Source organism: Cyprinus carpio, chromosome B23 (genome assembly GCF_018340385.1).
Source record: "Cyprinus carpio isolate SPL01 chromosome B23, ASM1834038v1, whole genome shotgun sequence".
In the NCBI taxonomy this organism is placed as follows: domain Eukaryota; kingdom Metazoa; phylum Chordata; class Actinopteri; order Cypriniformes; family Cyprinidae; genus Cyprinus; species Cyprinus carpio.
In genome coordinates this window covers 19,523,521-19,549,408 of record NC_056619.1, presented here as the reverse complement: position 1 = coordinate 19,549,408, position 25,888 = coordinate 19,523,521, and the positions used below count along the sequence as shown (strand labels likewise).

The 25,888-nt window shown below is 38.3% G+C and overlaps 1 protein-coding gene across 3 annotated transcripts in view; it reads left to right on the top strand.

Moving 5' to 3' along the window:
- The window catches only part of LOC109103473 (plexin-A2), a 201,994-nt gene that overhangs the window by 156,256 nt on the left and 19,850 nt on the right, over positions 1-25,888 (top strand). For all 3 annotated transcript variants that reach the window (XM_042750415.1, XM_042750414.1, XM_042750416.1), the window contains 12 exons: positions 588-724; positions 1,541-1,708; positions 3,006-3,099; positions 10,785-11,024; positions 11,207-11,350; positions 12,434-12,668; positions 14,183-14,325; positions 15,460-15,728; positions 22,028-22,094; positions 22,876-23,022; positions 23,319-23,478; positions 25,000-25,103. In XM_042750415.1, coding sequence (XP_042606349.1) covers positions 588-724; positions 1,541-1,708; positions 3,006-3,099; positions 10,785-11,024; positions 11,207-11,350; positions 12,434-12,668; positions 14,183-14,325; positions 15,460-15,728; positions 22,028-22,094; positions 22,876-23,022; positions 23,319-23,478; positions 25,000-25,103 — 1,908 coding nt within the window. The remainder of the gene's footprint in view (positions 1-587; positions 725-1,540; positions 1,709-3,005; positions 3,100-10,784; positions 11,025-11,206; positions 11,351-12,433; positions 12,669-14,182; positions 14,326-15,459; positions 15,729-22,027; positions 22,095-22,875; positions 23,023-23,318; positions 23,479-24,999; positions 25,104-25,888) is intronic.

Here is a 25,888-nt window from a genome sequence, read left to right as displayed (position 1 = left end):
ATCGTCTGGGAGTCGTTGAGCAAGTAAGGTAAAAATAAATGCATACGTATTATAAGACAAAGAAAGGGTTGAAGTGCATGACCATGCATACATGTCAACCTGTTGTTTGGGACACCCAAAACCAAAATATGCACCTTTCATAATCCATAATGGGGCACATTAAGACTTAAAAGATTATGCAGCACAACTGTTTTCAACATTGTTAATAATACGAAATGTTTCTTGTGTCACTGTAGACTGGAGTAATGATGCTAAAGTTCAGCTTTGCCATTACAGAAATAAATTACATTTTATATTATATATTGAATTGGAAAACTGTTATTTTAAATTATAACAATATAACAATATTAGTATATATTAGTTACTGTATTTGTGATCAAAGTAATGCAGATTTGGTGGAGTATATAAATAAAAATTAAATAATAGTGATATATAATACTCAATACTGAGCCGCACAGTTGGAACGGAAGATGGAAGAAGAGTATTTAACATAAAAAAAACACTGCTTCTTGAACTGAAGGTAAAGGATTTTTTTTGTCTCCATCGCTTGCTTGTTTCCTACCCATCTTCTCCTTCTGTCTTTGCAGATGCCATCGGTCACAGGATTGTCCCCCACTCGGGGACCAGAGTCTGGAGGAACTAAAGTGACCATAATGGGGGAAAACCTGGGAGCAGGCAGCAGCGTCAGTGTGCTATTTGGGAACCAGACCTGCGAGTTTTATGAGTAAGAATCCGCCTTTTTGAATACTGTTTGAAATCCCCATTTTAAGAAATGTAGCTTCTCAAAAATAAATCTTCAGTAATAATATAATACAATAATAATAATTAATAATATAGCTTTATTCATATTCTGGTTCAGTTAGTCTGAACAGTGCATATTGAGGCTAATGTTAAAAGTTCCATAACTTAATTTACTGTACTCTTCACTTTCTACATGCGTTATATCAATCAAAGAGAGTTTCTGATTATTTCCTGTTTAAACTTCCTTTAAAAAACACTTCCTCTAGATTTCCCCCGTTTGTAACTCTGTTTCCTCTTCCTCTCGCTCTAATTTTGCTAGCATACTTCTGTATGTAAATATCATATCCCCGTCAGGTGTCTTCCTATATCTCCTCGTTTACCTCTCATTCTCTCTCCAGGATCTCAATTTAAAGATGAGGCTGATTGTAGTGTTTTAAGGTGCAAGTGAGCGACAACTTTAATGCGATATCAGCTAATTGCAGATTTCTATTTTGCCCTGTGTTCCTGTGGAAGGCGCCGTTGCAAGTGTGTGCGAGGGTGTAATAAGTAATAGCTTAATGCTCTCTAATATGCTGCAGAGGGAATGACTAATGCTCACTTTGCACAGGTAGCACTTTCAGTGAGAGCTGTAAGAAAAGACTTGAAATTGAAAAAGAGTAGAGAGCCGCCCACTAGCGCCATTCATATATAGTGTGTCTGAACAATATGTCTAGCCATCTGTTATTAAATTAAAACTTTGTGTCGTGCTTTGTCTCTTTCCAGAATCTGATTGGTTTGTATCTGTTTGTTTTGTCCTCAGACGGACTATGACGGAGATTGTGTGTTACTCTGCCCCTTCTCTGACGGGTGTGGGGCCGGTTCAGATCAGCGTGAGCGTGGATCGTGCACAGGTCCGAGAGAGTTTGACTTTTGAGTATATAGACGACCCCACCGTTCAACGCATCGAACCGGAATGGAGCATTGCGAGGTAAATGTACATATATGATGCAGTGTTTTAGTATTGGATTGTGCAAATCAGCTAGTTTGGCCATATAGCTTGCATTTAAATCATTATTAGCAAACACTTTTGACTTTTGAGGCTGTTGATTCTCACACTGTTTGAATGGATATCAGACACTTTCCTGTAAGAAATTGATCTGATTCACTAAATGAAGTTCAACAGCTTTGCTCAAGGCCGTAGGTTGTTTTGTTATTCATGAAAATGAATAAATGGCTGACTTGCATTCAGATAGATCCTTTCATCTTTGAAAAAAAACAGGATTTACACCATGTCGGGGTGATCATGTGGATGGTTTTATGAAAGTAAAGCTTTTATAAGTCACTTCTGAGATCTAAAAAAGAACTGTTTCTTGCTGCCGAAGTCTTAAAATACATTTGCACAGTCTGTAGAGTATGTCTCATGTCTGACTAAAACTATTTGTTGGATAAAAAAAGAAAAAAGACATAAATCGTGATATCATAATTTGGTCATAATTTTTGAGTATTTCACTGTATAGAACTGGACTGCTTATACAGAGCCTCAACATATTCATATCAAAGTGCTGCACATGATTATATACAGTAGTAAAAGCGAGACAGAAATAGAATGTGCTGAGAATGATTATATAAGTGGTGCTGAGTTACAGGTTCATTGGAAGCTGTTAGAGAGATAGAGAAAAGCAGAAAGAAAGTATTTTCACCCGATCTAACACATAGATACATAACATATTTTCATGCCCACCAAAGATACATTGTATTGCACAAAGGTTGCTCTTTCATAGCTCCAAAGATGTAAAGGGATAGTTGGGGCGAGTGCCCCATGCCAGGGCATCAGTAGATGGGGTCACAAAGCTGTATCTGTTGTACCAGAGCGTTGCCACACTGAACAGAACAGCGTACGAGCGGCGCCTGGCTAATGAAGTGCTCAAGAGTAAACAACTGAAACACCTAGAGCTAGAGCTCCTCACCCATTCCACTCCCAGACGCTTGGCTCTTTTGTTGTGCTTTATCAAGCCGTGGACATTCCCAGAATGCTAAGCAGGATCACTGCTGCTTCTGTTCCTTTAGTGTTTTCAAAGTCGCATCTAGTATGTTTGATTAAATCTAGTGAAGCCAGTTAAAAGCTTCTTTAATCAGGACCTTCTCAAAGCTTATCTTCTTCTAAGCAGCACATCACAAAGAAACAAGTTTTAAGGGCAGTGTTTGATTCAAGTGGAGATGAGTTACTTCTGTGTCAAAGTTTTTACATTCACCCTATTCCCATTCATGCCATCTTGTGTGTTTAGCGGACACACGCCTCTGGTGGTGACTGGGACTAACTTGGATGCCATACAGGAGCCGAGGATTCGGATCAAGTACGGCGGGCGGGAATCCGTAAACGTGAGTAGCTTCATTTGTGTTATCGGTGGTTCCTCAATTATCCGCCCTCACTTTTGAAATGACCTTATTTACCTGAGCTCAGGGGCTTCTGGGAGAACGGCTCTCTCCTGTGAGCTGATATCTCTTGGGAGCCGACATGATGAAACCAAATCGTATCAGTTTCGAGATGCGAGATGTCGGAGATGTACAACCTTGGGAAATGGGATGCTTTGTCTGCAGGTTTGAGTTAATTATCGGTGACTTTCCGAAGAGAGAGGATCACAGAATCTGCACGCTGCCTTTTTTTGCCTCTTTTCTGTTGACCCACGGAGGCGGGATCCGTCGTGACTCACTGCCACAGCTCCAGAAATCTCATATATCTCCTACCCACAAGCCTCTGTGTGACCTCTTTTTCAAGCTGTGTATCTGTAATTTCGACTAAGTACCCTGCTGAATTATTCAGTCTGCGCAAAGTGATGTGGATGAGGCATTTAATGTGAGCATTTTACTTGGCTCATACCACCTTTATCGAACTGGAGTTTTTGGGCATTATTTGCAGAATCCTGCATAAAACCAGCTTCACCCGAGGCGGTATTGGTGGATGGTGGCCAGTTAAAAGAGGGTTGTATTGGTTAATGGGTTTTAAAGGAAGATGAACTGCAGACAGAATGGCTTGGTCAGCATAAAGACATTCCAAAAATAATAAGGCCCAAGGGCTGAGGAGCCAGTACAAATTCAATTTGCTTGCCTCTGCAGGGGGTCCAAGTTTAATTAATGGAATAGGATTGGTCGGTGTGGTCAGACAGAAAGATAGAATAACCAGTGGCATCTTGTATCTTCTATTGTATTATCCTGCCTTAATTTATTTGTATTATCTTGTAAATTTAAAGTATACGTTTATACACTTTATTTATGTATGTGTGTGTGTGTGTATATATATATAAAGTGTATAGGGTACAATGGGGCTAAAGGCAAACCCTAAGAAAAATTTTCCTTTTTACTGCGCCCAAAGTGTATGAATGCAGAAAAAAATATATACGTTTGTATTGAACATTTATGGAGCAACAGATTTTGTGGAAAAGTAAGTCATACAAGTCGTTTATTTTGTTTAAATCATATAAATTTATGAGGTGGCAAAGGGGCCATTTACCCCACACACAGGATAAAAGGCTAACTAGCATGGGGTAAAAGGCACACAGTACTGATACAATTACTTTAAATAAAATAATGTTTTGTTTGATAGTGTCTAAGTTAATATTTATTCAAAACAATCAATTAGCAAATTTTGTACTATTTTCTGCTTATTTTGAGAAATAAAAGAATTAATTTTAAAATACAGAAACAAAATAATTTTAATGATTCTCATTTGCTACTTAAATCTACAACATTTAAAAAAAACAACATCAAATATTAGATCAAGTAAGCACAGAATCAACTTTGCGCTGCTGCCTGCGATCCTGTCAAGGATCAGACAAATATACACATGCATCTTGAAAAGTGAATGTTTTGGAAAGTGTTATGCACATTTTTGTGCCATCTAGTGCTTGAGAGAAAAATAATATCAAAGGTGCCTTTAGCCCTATTGTACCCGATAGATAGATAGATAGATAGATAGATAGATAGATAGATAGATAGATAGATAGATAGATAGATATGTACTGTTCAGTATTTTTTTATATCAATATATTTTTGTGTGAACAATCCCTTTAAAGGAAAACAAGAGAGGGAGGAAAATGCTCATGATGAAACTAAATTAAGAGCCAAAAAGTAAATAATTGGACTCCATGTACAATAGGTCTCTGCCTGTTTGCATGTCTTTAAGCAATATATGTATATAACTTTTTTAGAGTGTGGGAGTGTTCAGAACAGCACTAATCACACATTCTCTTCCTTCGCCAAGGTGAAAGCAAACTGCTATAGTCGTCCTTCCTCTGTTCCCAATAGCATAACTGTACTTCAGTCCCCAGCTGTACAGATGTACCCATGTGCAGGTAGTTTGCCTGAAAGTCACTTTTAGTAAAAGAGACGCCGACTGCGCAATGAGAAGTGACAGAAGCCCTGCGTTCCTCCACGCTTCACAGAGCCCAGAGCTCTTAGAGTTCTTAAAGGGACTCCTGAAATATGTTGTGTGGGTGCTGTCTGATGTGTCAGGTGCTAGTGCTGTCTCTTTCTTTCTTTCTCTTTCTTACTTTTTACAACCGAGTGAAAAAACAGAGGTAGACAGAGAAAGGCTGGCTTTCGCCTTTTAGGCATGATCACCAAAGACTCAAGTGGCTTTGATTCCATGCATTTTTATTAACCATTGAGGTTACGATTATGTATTTTTTTTCAACCCCCGTTTTCCTCTGTATTTTTGGGGAGGGAGATGGGGAACAAAACAGCCGCAATCAGAGCCGAGCACCTGTCAAGGCAGCCTTCAAACTGTCATTTGCCTCCTCCCCAAATTGCTTCTCTTTCTCCTCTCCTCCCCTCCCGTTACCTGGTGGGGTTCTCAGAAGCCGAACGAACGGCAGACAATTGCCTTTGTGCATCCTGCTGTACCTGTCACCAACCTGCAATTGAGACATTAATCATTTTCCTGATTATAGCTAAAAGATTAGTTTTTCTACCTTTGTCTTCTCTCGAGGAGGAGAAGAAGAAAAATAGTCGCTTGACACGTGCACCGGCGGAGAGATTCAGTAATGAAGTCTGGAGATGGATTTCTAAAGCATTGCGCGCTGCTATCTGAGCCGATCACAAAGGCACTTCAGTTTTTTCCTTCTAAAACGAAGCGATCAGACGCTCCCACCAATCAGTGTCAAAGACCTCCCCAGATACCTCAGATAAGAGTGTGCTCCCAAAAAAACCAACATGAAGAACATGAACTATGGATGATAAAAGCATCTTAGCATTTAACAGAGCCGCGGGCGTTTTTCTACAGTCGTGCAGATGCTTATAGTTGTTCTACATTCGCCCTTATTTATAGCCTTCTCATTTTTTGCCATTGTATGGTTACATGCGCATGTACTTGAAAGACGAAGGGCATAATTCAGAGCTGGTGGGCAGCTCTGCTCAGTCTTCATTACCATGAAACATTTTATTCTCCTGTGTCAGTTAGCAGTTGTTTAGTCTAAAGGTTCTTGCACACTGAGTTCCTAATTTTCGCACATTAAAAAAAATAAATACGACCTCACATTGTTAATCACATTTACACACCTCCACCAAAATGTTTGTTCATCATTAAAACATTCGGATTGGGTTCGATATTCTGTTTTTCACATCTGTGGCAAGTGTTTTGACAATTCAGAGCCACCGTTCAAGCAAACACCAAAATTCAGAATGGCGTCTGACAAGTTGATCCACTTCGTCTCACAGCACCATGCACTGTAAAAGTCCTTGCACACTGAGTTCACAAAAATTGGTAGTCTTCTTTTTAATATGTGGCTCCAGTATCACTAGCAAAGGATTGGATGGACCCAATATTTCTCTTTCTTTTTCTCTTTTTAAAAAGAGAGAGAACAACAAAATCATCCTCACTGCTTGGAGACTTTTGTATTGGTTTCCAAGTTTTTTCACAACTGATTAATTAATACGCATCGGACTCCGTGTGCAAGGTTTCTGTGTGTGACAATTTTTTAGGATGGCGAATACGAAAATACGGATACGTTTCAGATGGAATGGCGTTTACTACACAGAGCCATAGTTGTGCAAATGTTGATGTTTTTGTACCTCACTGACTTTTTGTATGAACAAAAACAGTTGAAACATTCTTTAATATATCTTCTTTTGTGTTCCACAAAGGTAAAGAAAGTCATGCAGGTTTGGAACAAATGACTGTAACTGATAACAGGATAAATAGGATGAGTAACTGGTAACAGAGTTTTCATTTTTGGCTAAACCTATCCCTTTGAGGCATTAGTATCATTTTCATGGAGTAACTTTAGACAGATTTTATTCTGGGAGCACCAGGTCTATACAACTCTTTGTCCTAGAGCAGAAGAGAGATGCTTGGATTCATTAGTTTAGGCAGGTAGACTGTGCTTTGTGCTGAGTCATGTGTCAGTCCATGGAAGAACCTGAATCCAATTATTTCAGAGAGACAGAAAAGGATCCCAATTATTTCCACAGCCAAATACCTGCAGCTACTGCAGCCTGGCCATGGAAGGACAGCAGAGGAACTCAGATGTTATTAGTCTGGTGCAGGCCCTGAAGTACAGCTAAAAAAAAAAAAAAACATTTGGTTTTGACCCACTCAGTATCTGCATTTCCTTCTGCATACAGCAGGTGTTATTAAGAATACAATTAAAACCTGCTAATTAAATCCAGCCATGTGGAAAGCTAAATTTTTTCACCACTGTTGGAAAACTGATAGCTTGATGTGGGCGGAAGTGAAGAAACAAACTGGTACAGCAAGACAAAATGTGACAACAGCCAGTGCGTGCGCGTCCAGCCAGTTTGAAACAGATGGCATGCAGAGGCCGTGCCAGGCTGGTTGTGGCCACAGCATCTGTCTCTGACATGGCACTGCCACGAAAGGACAGAGAAACGCACATACAGTTCAGTCGCATTAGACCCTTTTTTTGTCCCACTAAGCTGGCGTTTAGAATGGCTTTTTAATTTAATAGCTCAAAGGTTGCAGGTTCAGTGTTTGGTAGGGCACTGTCATCACTGTAGTAAGTAATAATTTAGTGCTCACTTTTATCCTAAGTGACTAACAGTAAACTTACTACAGCAACAATATCCCTGAAGTAATCTGGTTTAAGTGTCTTGCTCAAGGGTACAGTGGTGGTAGTTCATGGATCAGCTCTTGTGGGGCTCAAACCTGCAACCTTCAAACACTTAATCCTACATATTTTATAAATCAGTGCTGAATTGTTCTAATCAGAAATACAGCAAAAACAGTTAATATTGAGAAATAATATTGCTATTTAAATGAACTATATTTTTATTAGAATATATTATAAAATGTGATTTATTCCTGTGATACAAATCTGAATTTTCAGCATCGTTGCTTCAGTCTTTAGAGTCACATGATCCTTCAGAAAAAATTCTAACATTCTGATTTTGTGCTCAAGAAACATTTCTTATAATGCTCAGTTGAAAACAGGTGTGCTGCTTAATATTTTTATGGAAACGTTGATACTTTTTGTTTCATTATCCTTTGATTAATAAAGAGTTAAACCACATTTATTTGAAATAGAAATATTTTCCTGCCCCCTTACTGAATAAAAGGATTATTTTTTTTTAACAAAAAATCTTACTGACCAAAAACTTCCAAATATTAATTTTAAAACACTTTACACTCTGCAAAAGGGATTTTTTACAATGTTTATAAAAAAAATGCATTAAACTAATTCATTTAAATAAATGCTCTAATATGATTAGCATGTAGGCCCTCATATCATTTAAATAATGTCTTTTTAATGTTTGTAACAGAAGTATCTTGTCATTTTTCTGTATTCAGTCACTGATTGAAACTCCGCACCCTCTCAGTTACCTCATGTGGGGTGCTGTCTGTGGAGTGTGTAATGAGATTACAGGTTTTGATGACAGTGTGACTTTAGAGTTATTGAATCCCATTCATTTTTAACCAGATTCAGCCCCTCTGAGCTGCAAGAGAGCTTCTGTTATCACGGAAACACTGTGTGTAATGTAAAGTGCCTACAGAAGAGATCTGAGGCCATGGCGGCGATGTTGTTCAAACCTACACACTGTTCAGTCAGCTGCCTGAGAGTTGTAATTTTAGAAGCAAGTTTTCTTTTTTATGTTTTTTGGCTTTCTTAGAAAAATGTAGTAGGTTAGTTCTTCTATAGATGCTTGATATTTTGTGCTATATGGGGATGTTCAGGCCTGGTATAACCAGAAGGTTGCAGGTTCAATCCCTAGTTCGAGTTTTTAAAGAATATTTAATGTAAAATAAACTTTTAGAGGTACAAAATGTTACCGAAATCCTTACAGAGGCTTTGTTTTGCTTGCGTTTGTGCCTTATTGTTTTTTCAGGCTCTCAGTTCGTTCCAGGAAACTGGCCTCGTGGATGAAAACTTTTTCTTTGTAATACACCCCGTAGTGTTTACTTGTAATTGCACTGATCTAGCAAGCAAGTATAAGCCAATACAAGTTAATAACTGGCAAGAAAACCGTCTCAATCTCAGAATTGACAAATATCACTTATTATACACTCCTCAAGGGCCGAGTGAAGAGGAAGAGCAAAGGAATGACGAACCAAAAGCTATGGAATGAGATGCACCCTCAATCTTGCGCAAATCAAGTTTGTGTGGTCAAAATGAGTTAGTATCGATTGCGGCTCTGGCTGCGAGGAGGAGGTGTGGTGCTCGCCAGTCCTGCCGTGCTTTGAAGATATTTAGCTCTAATTAAGTTTCTCCCCTGAGCGTCGGGGAGAAGAAAGAAATGAGATGAAAACCTCCCGGCACAGTCAGAGTTTCACAGCAATCAATTTTGTTGTTCGAGCGTCAGCGCTGCTCTCTGCTACTCCGAGGGAATGGTTCGGTGCCCGCGCACGTAGACTTGAGTGCATCCGTCAAGTGTGACTGCTGATGTTTATGCGGTACAGATCACAGTTGTTGCACACTTGAGGCATGAGAGGGCTGCAGTTTGCATCATTTCATCTTAACAATGTAATCACATTGGATTCGGGGCCTGGCGCTTAGCGATACATTGAGCTTTGTTGCTTGTGTTGCAGGTTCCAGTCAAACTCTAGACCATGTTTGATCTTTCTGTTATATGTATATTACAGAAAATTAAACCTCTTTAAGGACTATTTTTGTCCATTGTGAAAATATTTTCACACTAATTAATGGCATTTTCCATTACTTTTTGATATTACTGATTTTCTATTGTTTCTGATTAGATTCTCATAATTGTAGTACGGTATTTCTTTTTTAATTTCATAAATTAATGTTAACTGAAAACAAATACCACCATGATGTATTTGCAATAGTGTTATTTTAGTATCGGTGATATGCTATTATATTTGTGTCACTATATAGAATTTAATTTGTATATTTTAAATTGTTGAAATAAAGTTTTAGTAATTTTGTTGTTTTTTCTCTTTTTTATGTGTTTTCGTTTTATATAAAACTATATTTGTCTATTGTTTTCATAAATTTTTCTTTCAGTTTTACATATCTTAGCACTTAGTTAAACTAAACTTAAAAGAGAAATGATGCCTTGGCAACTAGTGGAAATCAAATGAATTTGTGATTTTTATATTTTATTTCAAGTAACATTTTTAGTGTATATCAATAACCTTGCTTTGCAATTTTAGTACTTTTTTTTTCTTTCATCAAAATTATTACTTTTTTTTGTTTGTTTGTTTTTTGCCCAAAATAAGATCCAGACCCAGGCATGTTCCTGACCGGTTTTGTTCTAGATATGCAGCTCATTTCTATCTTGAAGAACAAAGTCTCATAATAATGTGTGATATGCGGAGTCGATCAGAAGAGTGTAATTTACTCTTTTAATGTTTATTCCTGATTTTTGAGTTTAAAAGGTACTCTTTCCTTTGTTCTCCAGCTCCGTTGTTGTCTAACAAAAGGAAAATGCATCATGAAGTCTTTTCAGTTCAGTAAAACACTTGAAAACAGATGGTATCAAAGGGATCTTAATGGGAAAGAACTGAAGTGAGATGAAACAATGAATAACAATTACTCTCGAAAAATGCTGATGAAAATGAAGCATATTTCTCTCGGTCTCTTTCTCATTTCCAGGTGTGTAAGGTTCTGAACATCACGACTATGAGCTGTTTGGCTCCCTCGCTGACAGCCGAGTACAGGCCGGGTTTGGATTCAGTCAAGCACGCAGACGAGTTTGGCTTCATCTTCAATAATGTGCAAGCTCTTCTAGTGTACAACAACACTAACTTCATGTACTACCCCAACCCGTACTTTGAGCCTCTCAGCACCAATGGCATACTGGAACAGAAACCTGGCTCACCTATCATTTTAAAGGTATGTTTATCCTCACGCTTGAACCTTTGATCTGAGAGCTGCAAATCAGACTGTTACTATACAAGCATACGCAAGGTATGCTGAAAGATCTGATATCCATAAATATGTATACAGATATATTTAGTAGTGTAAGCTTTTCAAACGTATCTAACCATCATTCACGTTTGCTGTGTGTGTATTAGGGTAAAAATCTGGTTCCTTCGGCCTCTGGAGGAGTGAAGCTTAATTACACTGTTCTGATAGGAGAGACTCCCTGTTCAGTCACCGTATCTGAGTCTCAACTGCTGTGCGAACCACCAAATCTCACCGGCCAGTACAAAATCATGGTAAGACGTATGCAAAAATATGTATATGTCAATTTTTTTTTAACACATCCACATTGAATCTGTGTAGTTTTTCTGTGAAATATTTTTCAACCCAGACCTAAACCATCTTCATAAGTGTTTTGAAATCTGATTTCAGAAACACGTCTCAGTATGAACTGCATGTGAACTATCAGGTTTTTTTTTTTTTATTCAGCATGGACTCATTCAGTTGATCAAAAGAGATAGTAAAGACATTTAGAATGTTACAGAAGATTGCTATTTCAAATAAATGCTGTTCTTTTAAACATTCATCAAAGAATCCCAAAATGCATCAGTTTTCACAAAAATATTAAGAAGCACAACTGATTTTAACACTGATCATAAGAAGAAATAGTTCTTGAACAGCAAATCATATATTAGAATGTTTTCCGAAGGATCCTGTAACCCTGAAGTCTGAAAATTCAGCTTTAAATTATATTTTAAAATATTTTAAAATGGTTAAAATATATATATATATATATATATATATATATATATATATATATATATATATATATATATATATATATATATATATATATATATATATATATATATATATATATATATTGGAAATTGTAACAGTATTGCCCTTTCTACTGTATTTTATCAAATAAAATGCCATTTTGTAAAACAAAATAGTCTAATAATCTGATGAAAAAAATGAGTATGTTTTTTAAATGCTTGAAAATCCCTTTAGTGCTTGTTTACTAGATTTGAGACCTGTGCTGTTGAGGAGGGCGTTAAATGTTCTCTTTAAACACTCATTATTTACTATTGTTGTACCGCTTGTTGAGACGCAGACCAGACCTTCAGCAATGCCACAGTCTTGTTGCTGTCACCAGGTTCCCTAGAAACAGAAATCCAATTACCGTTAGTGCTGCCCAAAACTCAACACAATGTGTATGTGTATTTCTAGATTTTTGTTGGTTCAGAGAGTAAGGTATATTTTTACACTCTGTATCTCTGTGTGTGCATCTTTATGTGTGTGCATTTATTCTTGATTGATTCTCATGTGTATATATATATATATATATATGTGTGTGTATGTGTTTGTTCTCTCAGGTGCAGGTCGGTGGTCTGCATGTGTCCCCCGGCTCAGTAAACATTCTCTCTGACAGCCTCCTGACTCTTCCTGCCATTGTCAGCATCGCTGCCGGCGGCGGCCTCCTTCTCATCATCGTCATCCTTGTGCTTATTGCCTACAAGCGTAAATCCCGCGAGAACGACCTCACACTCAAACGACTCCAGATGCAAATGGACAACCTGGAGTCAAGGGTCGCGCTGGAGTGCAAAGAAGGTGGGAAAGACACGGACATCACCCTTTCACTGTGTTGCGTTATTGATTATTTGTGTTCATTTGAGAGAAAATAATCTCATGTTTCATTACAACCACACAACATGACTGTGTGAGCCAAACTGAGTCCAATTTACAGTGCATTCAACTCTTTTAGTTAGAAAAAATTATTGTGTTTGGGGATTGCAAAACATCACAGGATTGATTTGAAGTGTCAGACATATACTGTTAGTTGTGTTTGTTATCCATTTATTCCCTTACTCACCAAAAACTTAACAGTTTTGATGTCATATTCTTATTTATCAGATTGCACCAATTAAATAGTCATAGAGCAATGCATCAGCATTTGAGGGTTTCAGGTGGCTGACAGATAAAAGCTTTTTTTACACACAATGCAGAAGAGAGAGTGTCCCTGACCTACGGTTAGCGGGTCCGAGAGGATGAGATTTGTGTTGACTGCTTCTGGAGCTGCAAGCAATTTAAGATGCGGAAGTATTAAAGGGGCAGATCGAGTCCTGCACTCCATGAACGCCTGCGAGAGAAGGAGTTTAAGATGAGAGAAAAGGCACAGAGAGAGACGCCAGGCCGAGATGAAGAGGAGGACAGGTGAGAGGAGACGATACAGTGAAGGCAGGAGGAACATTCCAGAAAAGAGAAATAAGGAAACGTGAGGAGAGAGAGAAAGAGAGATAGATAACTCCCTCAGGGTAGAATGCTGCCCCAGGCTCTGTCAGAATGGACCCAATTAAAGACATCCCACCTCCAGTCTCCAGCAGCAGGGGACAAGCACTTCAGCAGCCTGCAATTTACTCTCTGTGTGTGTTTGTGTGAGTGAGAGAGAGGCTGAGAGGTTATTTTGGTTTGCTGTCTTCGTCTGCCTCCAACACCCTTCAGGAACTTCAGAAAAACCTCAAACTGGACAAAACTAAGTCTTCAGAGATGCTGATTAGCAGTTCAGCGGTTCAGGTTTTGTTGTGTTTGGACCTTTAATGTGACTACAACTTTAAAAAAAACCCACATATATCACATATTTTAATTAAAAGTTTCTGTTCCAGTTCATAGTATTATATATTTGAAGTCATTTAAAATAAGAAATTATATATTTTTGATAACATTTTCCTCTCCAAGTTCTACATAATACTTGTTGATCTTTGAGAGTTAAATATTACTTGATAATATTATTGTTATTGTTTTTATATTAATTGTGATTTTCATATGATAGTTATTTAAATTAATAAAAAGAAATGTTACATATATTTGAATGTGCTTTTACTATATTTCATGAAAATATATCAGCATAAATTAAAGCATGTATTAGTATAACAATAAATACTTCCATGATACAGATTTCGTATTTGATAAGAATGTGCTTTATTTTCTCTATACCAAAAAATGTTTATTTGTATCATTTTTTAAATAATTTTTTTTCTTGATTTTGTGGCAAAACGTGACCTGGACATTGAACTGTGAATTGAAATTGTTTCAATTTTTTTTTCTCCTCCCCATTTTGTTTTCAGCTTTTGCAGAACTGCAGACAGACATTAATGAGTTGACGAGTGATCTGGACCGGGCCGGAATTCCCTATCTGGACTACCGCACATATGCCATGAGAGTGTTATTCCCCGGCATCGAGGACCATCCTGTGCTCAGAGAGCTGGAGGTGGGCTGCGGTCTATGTTGAAAGAATTTATTTCATGAACACTTATCTCTAACAAGTTGTCCTAACAACACATTTCTGTCCCATGTGACGCAATCATATGCAATCATACTGGATATTTAATATACATTATTATGGAACAGGATTTTAGACCAATGAGCCTACCTAGCGTAATGCCATAAAAAAGCAAATGACCATAAAAATATTTAACCTGGTTAGGACATAGTGTAATTTACAGCTGTTCATTTTGCATGTGTTTTTGTTTTGTATTTAAAAGGAATACTCCACCCCAAAATGAAAATTTTGTCATTAATCACTTACCTCCATGTCGTTCCAAACCTGTAAAAGCTCCGTTCGTCTTCGGAACACAATTTAAGATATTTTGGATGAAAACCGGGAAGCCTGTGACTGTCCCATAGACTGCCAAGTAAATAACAGTGACAAGGTCCAGAAAAGGTATGAAAGTCGTCATCAGAATACTCCATCTGCCATCAAACGTGCAATGTGGATTATATGAAGCGACACTTTTTGTAAATGAAAAACACAAAAATAATGACTTTATTAAACAATTCCTTTGTCAACAGTCTCCTCTGTGTCACTCCATATAACTTTATACTGCGTATGCTCTTCTGTATCATCCACGCCACAAGGATGCACTGTTTTCTTTTAAAACTATGCTGAATACACGTAGAAACAGCGCATCCTTGTGGAGCGGATGATACAGAAGAGCATACGTGGCATACGGTGATATGGAGAGACACGGGAGACTGTTGACAAAGAAATTGATGAATAAAGTTGTTATTTTTGTTTTCTTCACTTACAAAAAGTGTTCGTCTGATGGAGTATTCTGACGACGACTTTCATACCTTTTATGGACCGTGACACTGTTATTTACTTGGCAGTCTATGGGACAGTCACATGCCTCCCGGTTTTCATCCAAAATATCTTAAATTGTGTTCCGAAGACGAACAGAGCTTTTATGGGTTTGGAATGACATGGGGGTAAGTGATTAATGACAAAATTTTCATTTTAGGGTGGAGTATTCTTTTAAATTATGCATTACTGATATTAGACAGTCCCAGTTGGCTTATAAAAAATGTTTGTATTTAACAGCAAAGATGTTGTTGTGTGTTCCAGGTCTCTGGTAATGGGCAGCTGTGCGTTGAAAAAGCTCTGAAGCTGTTTGCCCAGCTGATAAACAACAAGGTGTTTTTGTTGACGTTCATCCGTACGCTGGAAATGCAGCGCTCCTTCTCCATGCGTGACCGTGGCAATGTGGCGTCGCTAATAATGACGGCTCTCCAGGGTCGACTGGAATACGCCACGGATGTGCTCAAACACCTGCTGTCCGACCTCATCGACAAGAACCTGGAGAGCAAGAACCATCCCAAACTGCTGCTCAGGAGGTTTGCTATTCACTTCATGTTTCTGCTTTCATTTACTTTGAATGAATATGTCACTAACTGAACTCAAAGTTTTGTTGCGTTATCTTAGCCAGGCATAATAGCTATATTGATTCATGATCCATAACTCTGCAGTACCTCAGTACGGCCCCATTGTCAGTGTCACTTATCATTTGTGCGCTAGGTACTCATAAAAGATTCATGAGCAGCTCAAATCCACTTGTTTTTTCCTCTCTCTTGCTCTCGGCTGTCCTTTATGCTTTCCCTTCAAATTTGTATAGGTTTTTCAAAGTCTTTCCAAAGCAGCGTGTCAACTAGAATCAGAATCTTTATTGTCATTATACAAAAAGTACAATGTAATTATGTGCAATCCTATTTCAGTGCAAAAATAAGGTTTACAGTTAAAACAAATACTAAAATAACTGAATAAAAAACCAATATGTGTATATATGTGAATATATTATCCACAGTCCACAGCCGCTTTCATTACAGCCTTGCTTGATGGAGGCCGTGTATATTTTAGCTTTAGCTGGAGGTGATTTGTTCATGCCGACCGCGGCGCTGTATCAGTTATACATCACACTTGGAATATTCAAAGTAGACAGGCCAAACAAACACCACAGCCGTTCCTCATTTGCTCTCTCTCGATCTTATTGAATGATTTTGGTGTTTCGTTATGTGACTCATTAGTAGTCACAGTAAACAGTAAATAGATGCAGGGGAAATGTGGATTACGCTGTTATTTAACGTGACAGACGCCGCGTCTCTCTCATTATCTGCTGTCATTAGGAACACAAAACACTAATCCCCCCGCGCTGGCAGGCTGGGCCGTGGGGATCAGGGGCCCGTGGTTTAGATGACACTTTTTCCTTTTTTTTTTCTATGGGAATTTAGGAGATTATCGATTCGACATGCTCCTTTTGGTCTTGTTCGCAAATCCGTGTCTTTACTTTTCCAGGAAGCATCTGGAGAACTAGAAGGCTGTTTTAGAAACCTACCAAATCTGTTGTGTTTCCATTTATCGTTTCCTTCTTTTTTCACTATCGCATTCAGCCACATGGTTTCCTGTTGGTGTTACGGTTAAACGAACACCGCCGTTTCTGCAACTACTGCTGGTCTCCACTCCCTCCACATCGATTGGGGCTCCATCTCACTAATTTTCTTCTCTGTTCCTTTAATAAAAGGCATTACTCTGTGTCTCTCGCTCTCATTTTCTCTCTGTCTCAAGCATTTTGATTTCAATTGATCCGTGTGAACAAACCCTGCCCTTCTTGTGACCTCTTTCTGTATCTGCTCCTCATCTTAACATTTCTCGGATAATGGAATACATCTGGAGCTTGTCCCACATCAGTGAGCGATGCATTCATTGGTGTTTCTGGATCAATCCGGTCTTACTTCCTGTTGTACAGATGAATTGAGTGAAGAATTATGGGACAAATTGATCTTTAAAAGCCATATTTAGGCATTCAGGGTGAGATGTTACATCCAAAACACCATGACTGGTTACCTTTGACCCTTACCTATAATTCCACTGTCCTCTTACTGTGTCATTGTGAGGTTTTTGTATTGATGACAGCATTAATTTAACATGGCTGACAAAAATGTTGCAATGGACAAATGTTTAACATCATGTACAACATCATAATTTTTAAGATTGTAAATGAATATATTCTTGCAGAGCGCAAAACTTTTTTTTTTTTTTTTTTTTTATTTAATTTATTTTTTCTTCCAAATACCATGCTACCCACATGAGAACCAAGGCTTGATATACAGCACAAGCCACTTGGCCACATCTCCAGCTCCCTTTTGCAGTTTTAATAACATGTAAAGGACCACAGGTATTGCAGCTTAAAATCATCGTCACACTTTGAGCTGACAATCATAACTGAGTGAGCTACTTGATAGCGTGCGATCCTTCAACATATGAAGTAGGAACAAAGGACGTTCATGTGTGTTAAGAAAAATAATGAATGTCAAAGATGCCTGTAGGGCAGTTGCTTGCAAATGAGACATCTTTTAAAGAATCAGACAATATCAACAGAGAGACTAATTTATTTTCATAAAGTGACCCACTTGCATTTAATGATAACCGACTGTGAAAAATAACAAGGGCCTGTCTGGTCTCTGTGGTCATCAGATTGACTGTACGTTTCATTTCAAATAGCCCAAAGCTTATTTGGCATTAATATTTGCTTGTCTATTATTTTTTAATCTTTATTTAATTATGGAATATATGGAGACGCAAGACTCAGACTTGTGGGCTTCTGGTTCCATGTGGATCAGCAGGGGAATGTTATTTTTTCAGTGAAGACTCATTCATCACTTCAGTGGGAAAGCCACAATGAATCAAATTGCAATCGCGCAGTGCATAAAAAGCTTTCAGTGGCTTTTTGCCATTCTTTATTAACAGAGACATTAGAGAAAAGACAGAAGAATACATGGGAGAAAGAAAAGGGATGCATTCGAACCTGCATCGCCTGCAACTCAGCCACAGCTCTGCATGTATAGTGCATGATAGATATCGGCCGATAATTAATGCGCATCTCGTCAGTAAAGCCGGTTCTCTAATCAGCGGTAAATTCCATCAGGTGCGTGATTTCACATAGAGCAGCTGTTACTACACAGAGCCGTTGTTAACTGACAAGTTACTGACGAGATGCACATTAATGATCGGCCGATATTTATCGTGCACCCCTAGTGCATGGTTTTTGTTTGTGTTTTGTTGTGGTTTAGTGCGTCTGATTCCACCGTTCTACCTCATTTTTTGTCTAAAGTTGTTATTTTCTTGGCCAGGTAATATTTGTGCTGGGTTACAGAGTTATTATAGTATATTATTTGTTTTGTTTTTTCCTCAAGCTTTTTTTTCATCCACATGAGCACCAAAACTCAATTTGTCAGCGCTAGTAGCCACTAGGCCACAACAGCAAATAATTTCTTCATGGGACTTTTGAGTTTTGTAATTTGTCTTTCACTCCCTCTCATGTTAATATCTCTGGAGGACTGTGGCTAAAAATGGAACGGCTCCATAGCCTCAGGCTCTCTCTTGCTGCTGTTTGTGTGTACATGTTTTCACCTAATGAGATTTACAGGCACACAGAGCCTCGGAATGGACTATTAGTGAGACACATTGTGTTGTGTGTCACCCTTTCAATGAAGCATTCCTTTACCCGCCTTAAGACACACACACAAACACAACTCATAAGTACGCTAATAGCTAATATGTTCGATATGTTCATTAATGAACCCCTGTTAAAAATGCTGAAGGAAGAAGGAAAAGCACACTCTTTCTGAGTGGACAGAGGATGAATTAAACCTGGTGTGATGAAGTTGCAGAGGATGCAAAAACTCATTTAGGTGCTCAAATAGCCTAGCTACTATTAACTTTCTGTTCATTCATTCTCTCACCAGGGGGATGAACAGGCAATATGTTTGAGCTTCCTGGTGAAAGAAAATAGTGATTCAGTAGCGAAAGAGTTTTTTAAAGCATCAAATCAGCAATGAAGAGATTTTTGGAGATTGACTTCTGTGGGACTGAATTATATTTTGAAGCCAGATATTGACTCTGAGCCTCTGCAATATGAAATGTGTCGCTGTGCCAGGAGAGTGCCCAATTCCCAAGTGCCTTTGAAAATTCCCGACCAATTTCACTTCATTTCCAGCCGTTTGTGAAACTAGTTTATGAGAAGCACTGAACCGGATGCTTCTAATAAACTAGTTTCACAAGGATACTGGATTTTGAAAGGAAGTAAATTTAGTTCAGTGACTGTTAATTCAGCCTGTTTGTAGTTTTTTTTTTTTTTTTTGTCCGTCATTGTCCATCATTGATTGCTGATTGACTGAGACAGGAAACACTCTTGCAAGACCTGATGCAACCAGCATCAAACGTGCTGTCGTTGTAGTGTATGTGTGTGTCAGAGCTCATAACTTACTCAGACTCACACACACGCTCACTGAATGAGTGTCACATGTGAATGCACGCATCAGTGCACAAATATACACAGGTTCCTCTTGCTCCTGCATCCAAAGTCCCTCAGCTCACAGGCCCAGAAGAAAACAGGTAGGATACAAAGGAAAGTTGACAGGCTTAAAAGAGAATATATAAACATGATAATGTTTTGTATAGCCCGCCACACACGCTGCTGAATAAAACACACAAACACATACTGTCCTTAAGAAGAACCACAGAATGACTGACGTTCTCATCACAAACATGATGACTTTCCTTCATTTCACTCCATCTTGCATCACTCCTTCTATTTGCCCTCCTCTCGCTTCTCTTTTATTTCATCTCTGTGTGAGACTGCCATTGATTTATTCACTAAAATGCACCATTATTAAATAAGCATAATTTGACAGCCTCGTTATTCTACAGCCATGGTTGTTCTTTCTGTAAAATTAGCATTTATCATCGGCTAATGCATTAACCCAGATGGATGAATACCTCAAAAAAAAAAAAAAATGCAGTATAATGCAAATCACATCATCTTTATGTTAATGGACTCTTAACTCCTGAATATACAAACCTGAAACCCCTCAAATGCGCTAATAACTTGTTTTTTTTAAAGCAGCCCATCCACTCAGTGGCCATCATGACTGTTTTCTAGTATAGCTTCTGTCTATCTCCAAATCTGTATGTTATGCCAATGAAATATGGGTATTCTAATTATAAAGGATATGTTTTCACCAACCAATAGTTCACCTCAGTGACTTCTTAAATCAGCTTGGACTGACCTGTTCTAGGCAACTATATAGGGGGCAGTATGTGTTCTTAAATTTTATCTTCAATGTTTTTAAGTTGTTGATTATTTTCTGTAGATATGTTTTAGATCCTGCTGTCCTGTGCAGCATATCTTTGTTTTTCATGGTTTTGTGACTTGAGCTTTTTAAGACAATGTGTCTTGTGCAATAAATCTGTTTTTGATATAACATATCTTTAAACTAGGTTTAGTTAGATTTTTCAACAGATATTTGTCAGTTCCCATAGGAAAGACCGATCAATAAAGTAATATATCCCACTTATTTCTTCAAAAATGCAATGAAATCACGTGGATAATACTAAAAGATTTCTGAAGAATCATGTGACGCTGAAGACTGGAGTAATAGCTGCTGAAAAATCAGCTTTGCCATCACAGGAATAAATGACATTTAAAATATATTAGAATAGAAACTAGTTATTTTTAATTGTAACATTTTTCCATCATAACTTTCTATTTTTTTTGTTTTTTTTTTTATTAAATAAATGCAGCTTGGTGAGCATGAGAGATTTCTTTCAAAAACTCAAAAAAGTCATCTCACCTTGGTCATATGAATATGCAACGATTACGGGTTTATCCCCATCCAGACCTGACCTCTATAAACTCACCTCATCTTGTCTCGCCGATCTTTCACGTGTGGCCCTGAAGCGTGACCCCCTCAAGCACAATACGCACATGTGGACACGCTCAAACACACACACACACACTCTCCACACTCTGTGTTTGCGGGCTGTCTCAGCGGTGTAATCATAGTTATTTCCACATGCATTAAGAGAGTCATTTTCTCTCACCGCTGTTGAGTAAATTGCCGGTGTGCTGCCTCACCGTCCCCACGGCGGCCGAGGAGTGTGTGCGAGTGCATAACGTCGCAAACATCGTTACAACAATTACGGAGCTGATATTACATCGTCCTGTGATGCTTATGTGTATTTGTAATGTCCATAAGTGAACATAATACTCACTGCCACAAACAGAGCGAGGGGGGAAAAAGTATTTTCAGGGGTGAAAGGAGAAATGTTTTGCAGGGAAAGAGAGGTATTGGTATTCCACAAGCGCGCTCAGCCGTCAGAACGAGGGAATAACCCTTTCATGTATTTTTCATGCTCGTTAACCACTCCCGTCGGGGTGCTGTTTGTTCTCTCTTCCTCTGTCTGCCTTATCTTTCCCTCTCTCTCTCTTCGGTTTTCTACCTGCTCTGTCTTCAACAAACCTTTTGGCTCTTTCTTTTTCTCTCTTCCCAAATTATTGACCACAACTCTAGAGATCCCTGTTTGAATTGTGTGTTTGTCATTTGTGGGTTTGTGTGTGTGTGTATCTGTCTCATCCCTCAAAGCAAAGAAAGAAAGAAAGAGATGGGGGTGGTCAAAAGAAAGTGAGAGAGTCTGGAGTGACTGACAGGGAAGGCAACTCATTTTTTTCACACTTTCTGTTTTCCCCTCCATCAAAACCCATCCGTTATTATACAAAAAAAAAAAAAAAGGAAATATGCAGGTATTCTTGGCGAAAAGTGACGTCACTTGCTGATGTTTGTGTATTTGTGTGTTTCAGGACGGAGTCTGTTGCTGAGAAGATGCTAACCAACTGGTTTGCTTTCCTGCTTCATAAGTTCTTGAAGGTAACTTGCTTCTTTGGCTTCCTGTAATAGTACTAGTCTCATCTAGACAGACTTTTGACGCTCAGCATGAAGTCTGGTTCACTCTGCAGATTATTCTGGCTCAGAGCCACCCAATTAGACGGGAAGCGCCAGTCATGTCACGATCAACTACAATTTTTATATTTGTAGGAGCTCATTCAAATAATTGGAGTCTCTGCAAACAGTCGTAGGAGAAATATCAAAGACATTCATGTGTTTAGACTTTATGGTCGGACTTTAAGATTTTTAGCATTCAGTTGTGCTCAAGGATATCATGTTTACTTGCTGCTGCTAAGTGTCTCAAACTAAAATATATTTTATATCTTGCCACAAATGGTGCGAATCAAGTCAGTGAGAAGTTTGGCAGAAACATATGTTAGTAACCTGGGAATGTTTAAAACAAATTTGTTTTTGTGAAAGCTTTTGGCCTTTTTGTGTTAGTCAAAAATTGTCAAAGTAAACATGAATGTGCAGTATATAATACATACTGCATACTAACTGTACACATTATGCAATAAACATTTAAAATGGTAGTCTGTTATGTACATTGTTGCCACATGATCTTGATTGATTAGCCACATGACTTCATTGTGTTCGTATTTAATATAAAATTGAAATAGAAATCTTGTTACACTGCAAATGTCTTTAAAATCCAATTCACTGCATCCTTACTGAATAGAAGTATTCATTTCTTTTACTAATAATAAAGTATAAGAAGTGATAAAGTAATAATAATAATGTTTGTTGGTGTCTGTGTCTACAGGAGTGTGCAGGTGAGCCTCTCTTCATGCTGTACTGTGCTATAAAACAGCAGATGGAAAAAGGCCCAATAGACGCCATCACCGGAGAAGCCCGATACTCCCTCAGTGAGGACAAACTCATCCGACAACAGATTGACTACAAGACACTGGTCAGCATCACACACCCTCATAGTCACACTAATAAACATAGTATCTAATAAACTCTCATGAATGTCAGTGCTGTTATTGTGTGTGTGTGTTTGAAATCAGACAGTCTGGCCGAGGGAGGGTAGTGTTCATTAGTCTCTCATACCCTGCTAAGGCTGAGATTGGGGTCCTGCAGAGGGTGTGAAATTAGATTTCTCGGGCCAGGAAATGGTCTTTTCCAGAGCCATGCTCCGCACCTACGGCTTCACCGACCACAGCCCAACATCTCATCATCCTTATTCTCTTTTTTTCCCTCCAGATCTTAAACTGCGTCAACCCAGAGAACGAGAACAGTCCGGAGATCCCAGTCAAGGTTCTGAACTGTGACACCATCACGCAGGTCAAAGAAAAGATTCTGGATGCCGTGTATAAGAACATGCCATATTCACAGAGACCCAAAGCTGTGGACATGGACCTGGGTGAGTTTAACATGTGCACACGAGTGTGATATTGCTTTCAAAATTTAAGTTAAAAAGGAGTAACTAACATTTTAGACACAATATTGTGTTACTTTGTCAATTTTCTTCACCCAAAATATGAAGGCGCAGCAGAATGAATCATTTGAATGAATCATTTAGTGAACGAATCAGGGTTTTCAAACAGATTCTTTCAGAGAATCTGAAAGTTCTGCACTTGTTTTGCTGCTGAATTTCTCAGTGTTTTAAAGGGATCAATTGACTATATGATTCAGTTACTCACTCATAAAGAGTCACCTGTATCATTCCTGAATGAATCAGTGTTTATGATTGAATAGTATGAGTGAATGATTTAATGACTCACAGTATAAAAACAATCACTTTTTGTTCAGCGTTTTGAAGGAATCGGTTGACTAAATGATTCAGTTACTCAGTCATAGAGTCGTTTGTTTCATTCCTGAATTAATAATTTTTCGTGAACATATCATTTTAGTGAATGATTTCTTTGTGACTCACTCACAAAGATAGTCATGTGATATATTCTTTATCGCATTAATCCTTTTCAACAAATCAGTTAACTTGAATGATTCAATTATTCACACAAAACAATTGTTGAATTTCTAAAAGAATTGAACAGTGATTTTGAGTTATTTGAGTGACTGAAATATAAAGACAACCATGTTTTGTTCCTTAATAAATCAGCATTTTAAAAGAATCAGTTGGATGAATGATTCACTTGTTTAATTTCTGAATGAATGAGTTTTTTGAACAACATTTTTAAATGAATGATACAATGACACACTAAGAACAAAAAAGTCACTACCTACTGCCATGACAATGTAACTTGCAGAAAGAGTCACAGAAAAGCTTTTCAATATATAATGACCTCACATTTTTTTAAAGAAATGTCAACTTACTTTGATTTGATTCCATGTTGTCTGTAATGCATAAACAGTGATAGAAATGTACACTTTTTGCGCGCACACAAGCAGGTGTGTGTGTGAGTGTGTGACCCAGGTAAAAGCTGACAGACGGCGCTGACAGACTGACTCCACGTTTCATTTCTGGCACACAAACGCCCATCTCACACACACACACACACACACACACTCCACACAAAAGCCCCCTGTCAGCAGTGCAAATCATTCTTCCAGCACCTTGGCCAGAGCAATCTCCTCCATGATGATGTTCTGTGTCTGTAGCTGCAGAACTGGCATTGCTTTTGTGTGTCTCTATGTGTGTGTGTTGGGGGTAGGTTTCTGCAGGCATCATCTGTGCATTTGGCAACCACGTAAACTAATAAACCCCATTCAACAGAGGAGAAAATCAATGATCACTCTCACTCTGAGTCTGTCTATATCCTATCAGCTCTCTCTTTAGCATTTAATTATACCCTACTGCGCATACACACACATTTCTAACCCATGTGAAAAGACACATTCAGAGCTTTGGATCAAATCAATCTGCTTTGAGCTGGGGGAGGTTCACTGTGTCTGTTTTAATGGCAAATGTTTGATTTTTCAGAGTGGCGTCAGGGACGAATGGCCCGAGTGGTCCTGCAGGATGAAGACATCACCACTAAGATTGAAAATGATTGGAAGAGGCTCAACACACTCATGCACTATCAGGTACAAAAGAGGACACACACGCTCATACATAATCTCATGGTGCCCTCTTCTGTCTAAGTGGGTAGACATTAAAGGGGACGTATCATGGATTTTCTTTGCTCTATTGATAGAAAAAAAGAATCTGATGTACTATGCAGACATATTCATTCATTCTCAATGTAAAGCTCTCTCCCCAGTGCAAAAATTCATGCTCTTAATCAGTATTTTTCCTAGTGAACATATAGAAATATCCTTAAAGCTTAAAATGGAATGAAAAAATCATAATGCTACAAAACTATAGATTATAGTATCTTAAAAACATCATAAATCATTAAAAAAACACAACAACAAGGAAAAAAATGCTACAAAAAGAAATCCTCTGTATATCCATTTAACTCCTCAGACATGAAACAATAATTAGGCTCAACAACAGCAACAAAAAAAATCCTTTATCTGACACAGTGCTCCAAAATGTCTCTCTGTGAGTGTTTGGCTCCAGGGAGACAGACAGCAGATCTCACTACACAGGACAATATAATAGAGGGCAATTATTGAGCTTGGCCAGTGAAAATTTTAAGTGTGTTGCTGGAAAAGTGCTTGTGTGTGTGTGTGAGAGAGAGAGAGACAGAGAGAGAGAGAGAGAGAGAGAGAGAGAAAATTTGTCCTTTACCTTCAGTGGATTAATTACAGCCTTTACCTTGTCTTTACTTCAGACACCACAGAGACAGCACACGTCACAGCAGCTACCTGATAACAGCACTTATTGAGAGAGAGAGAGAGAATGTGCACATTTTGCCTCTTTTTGT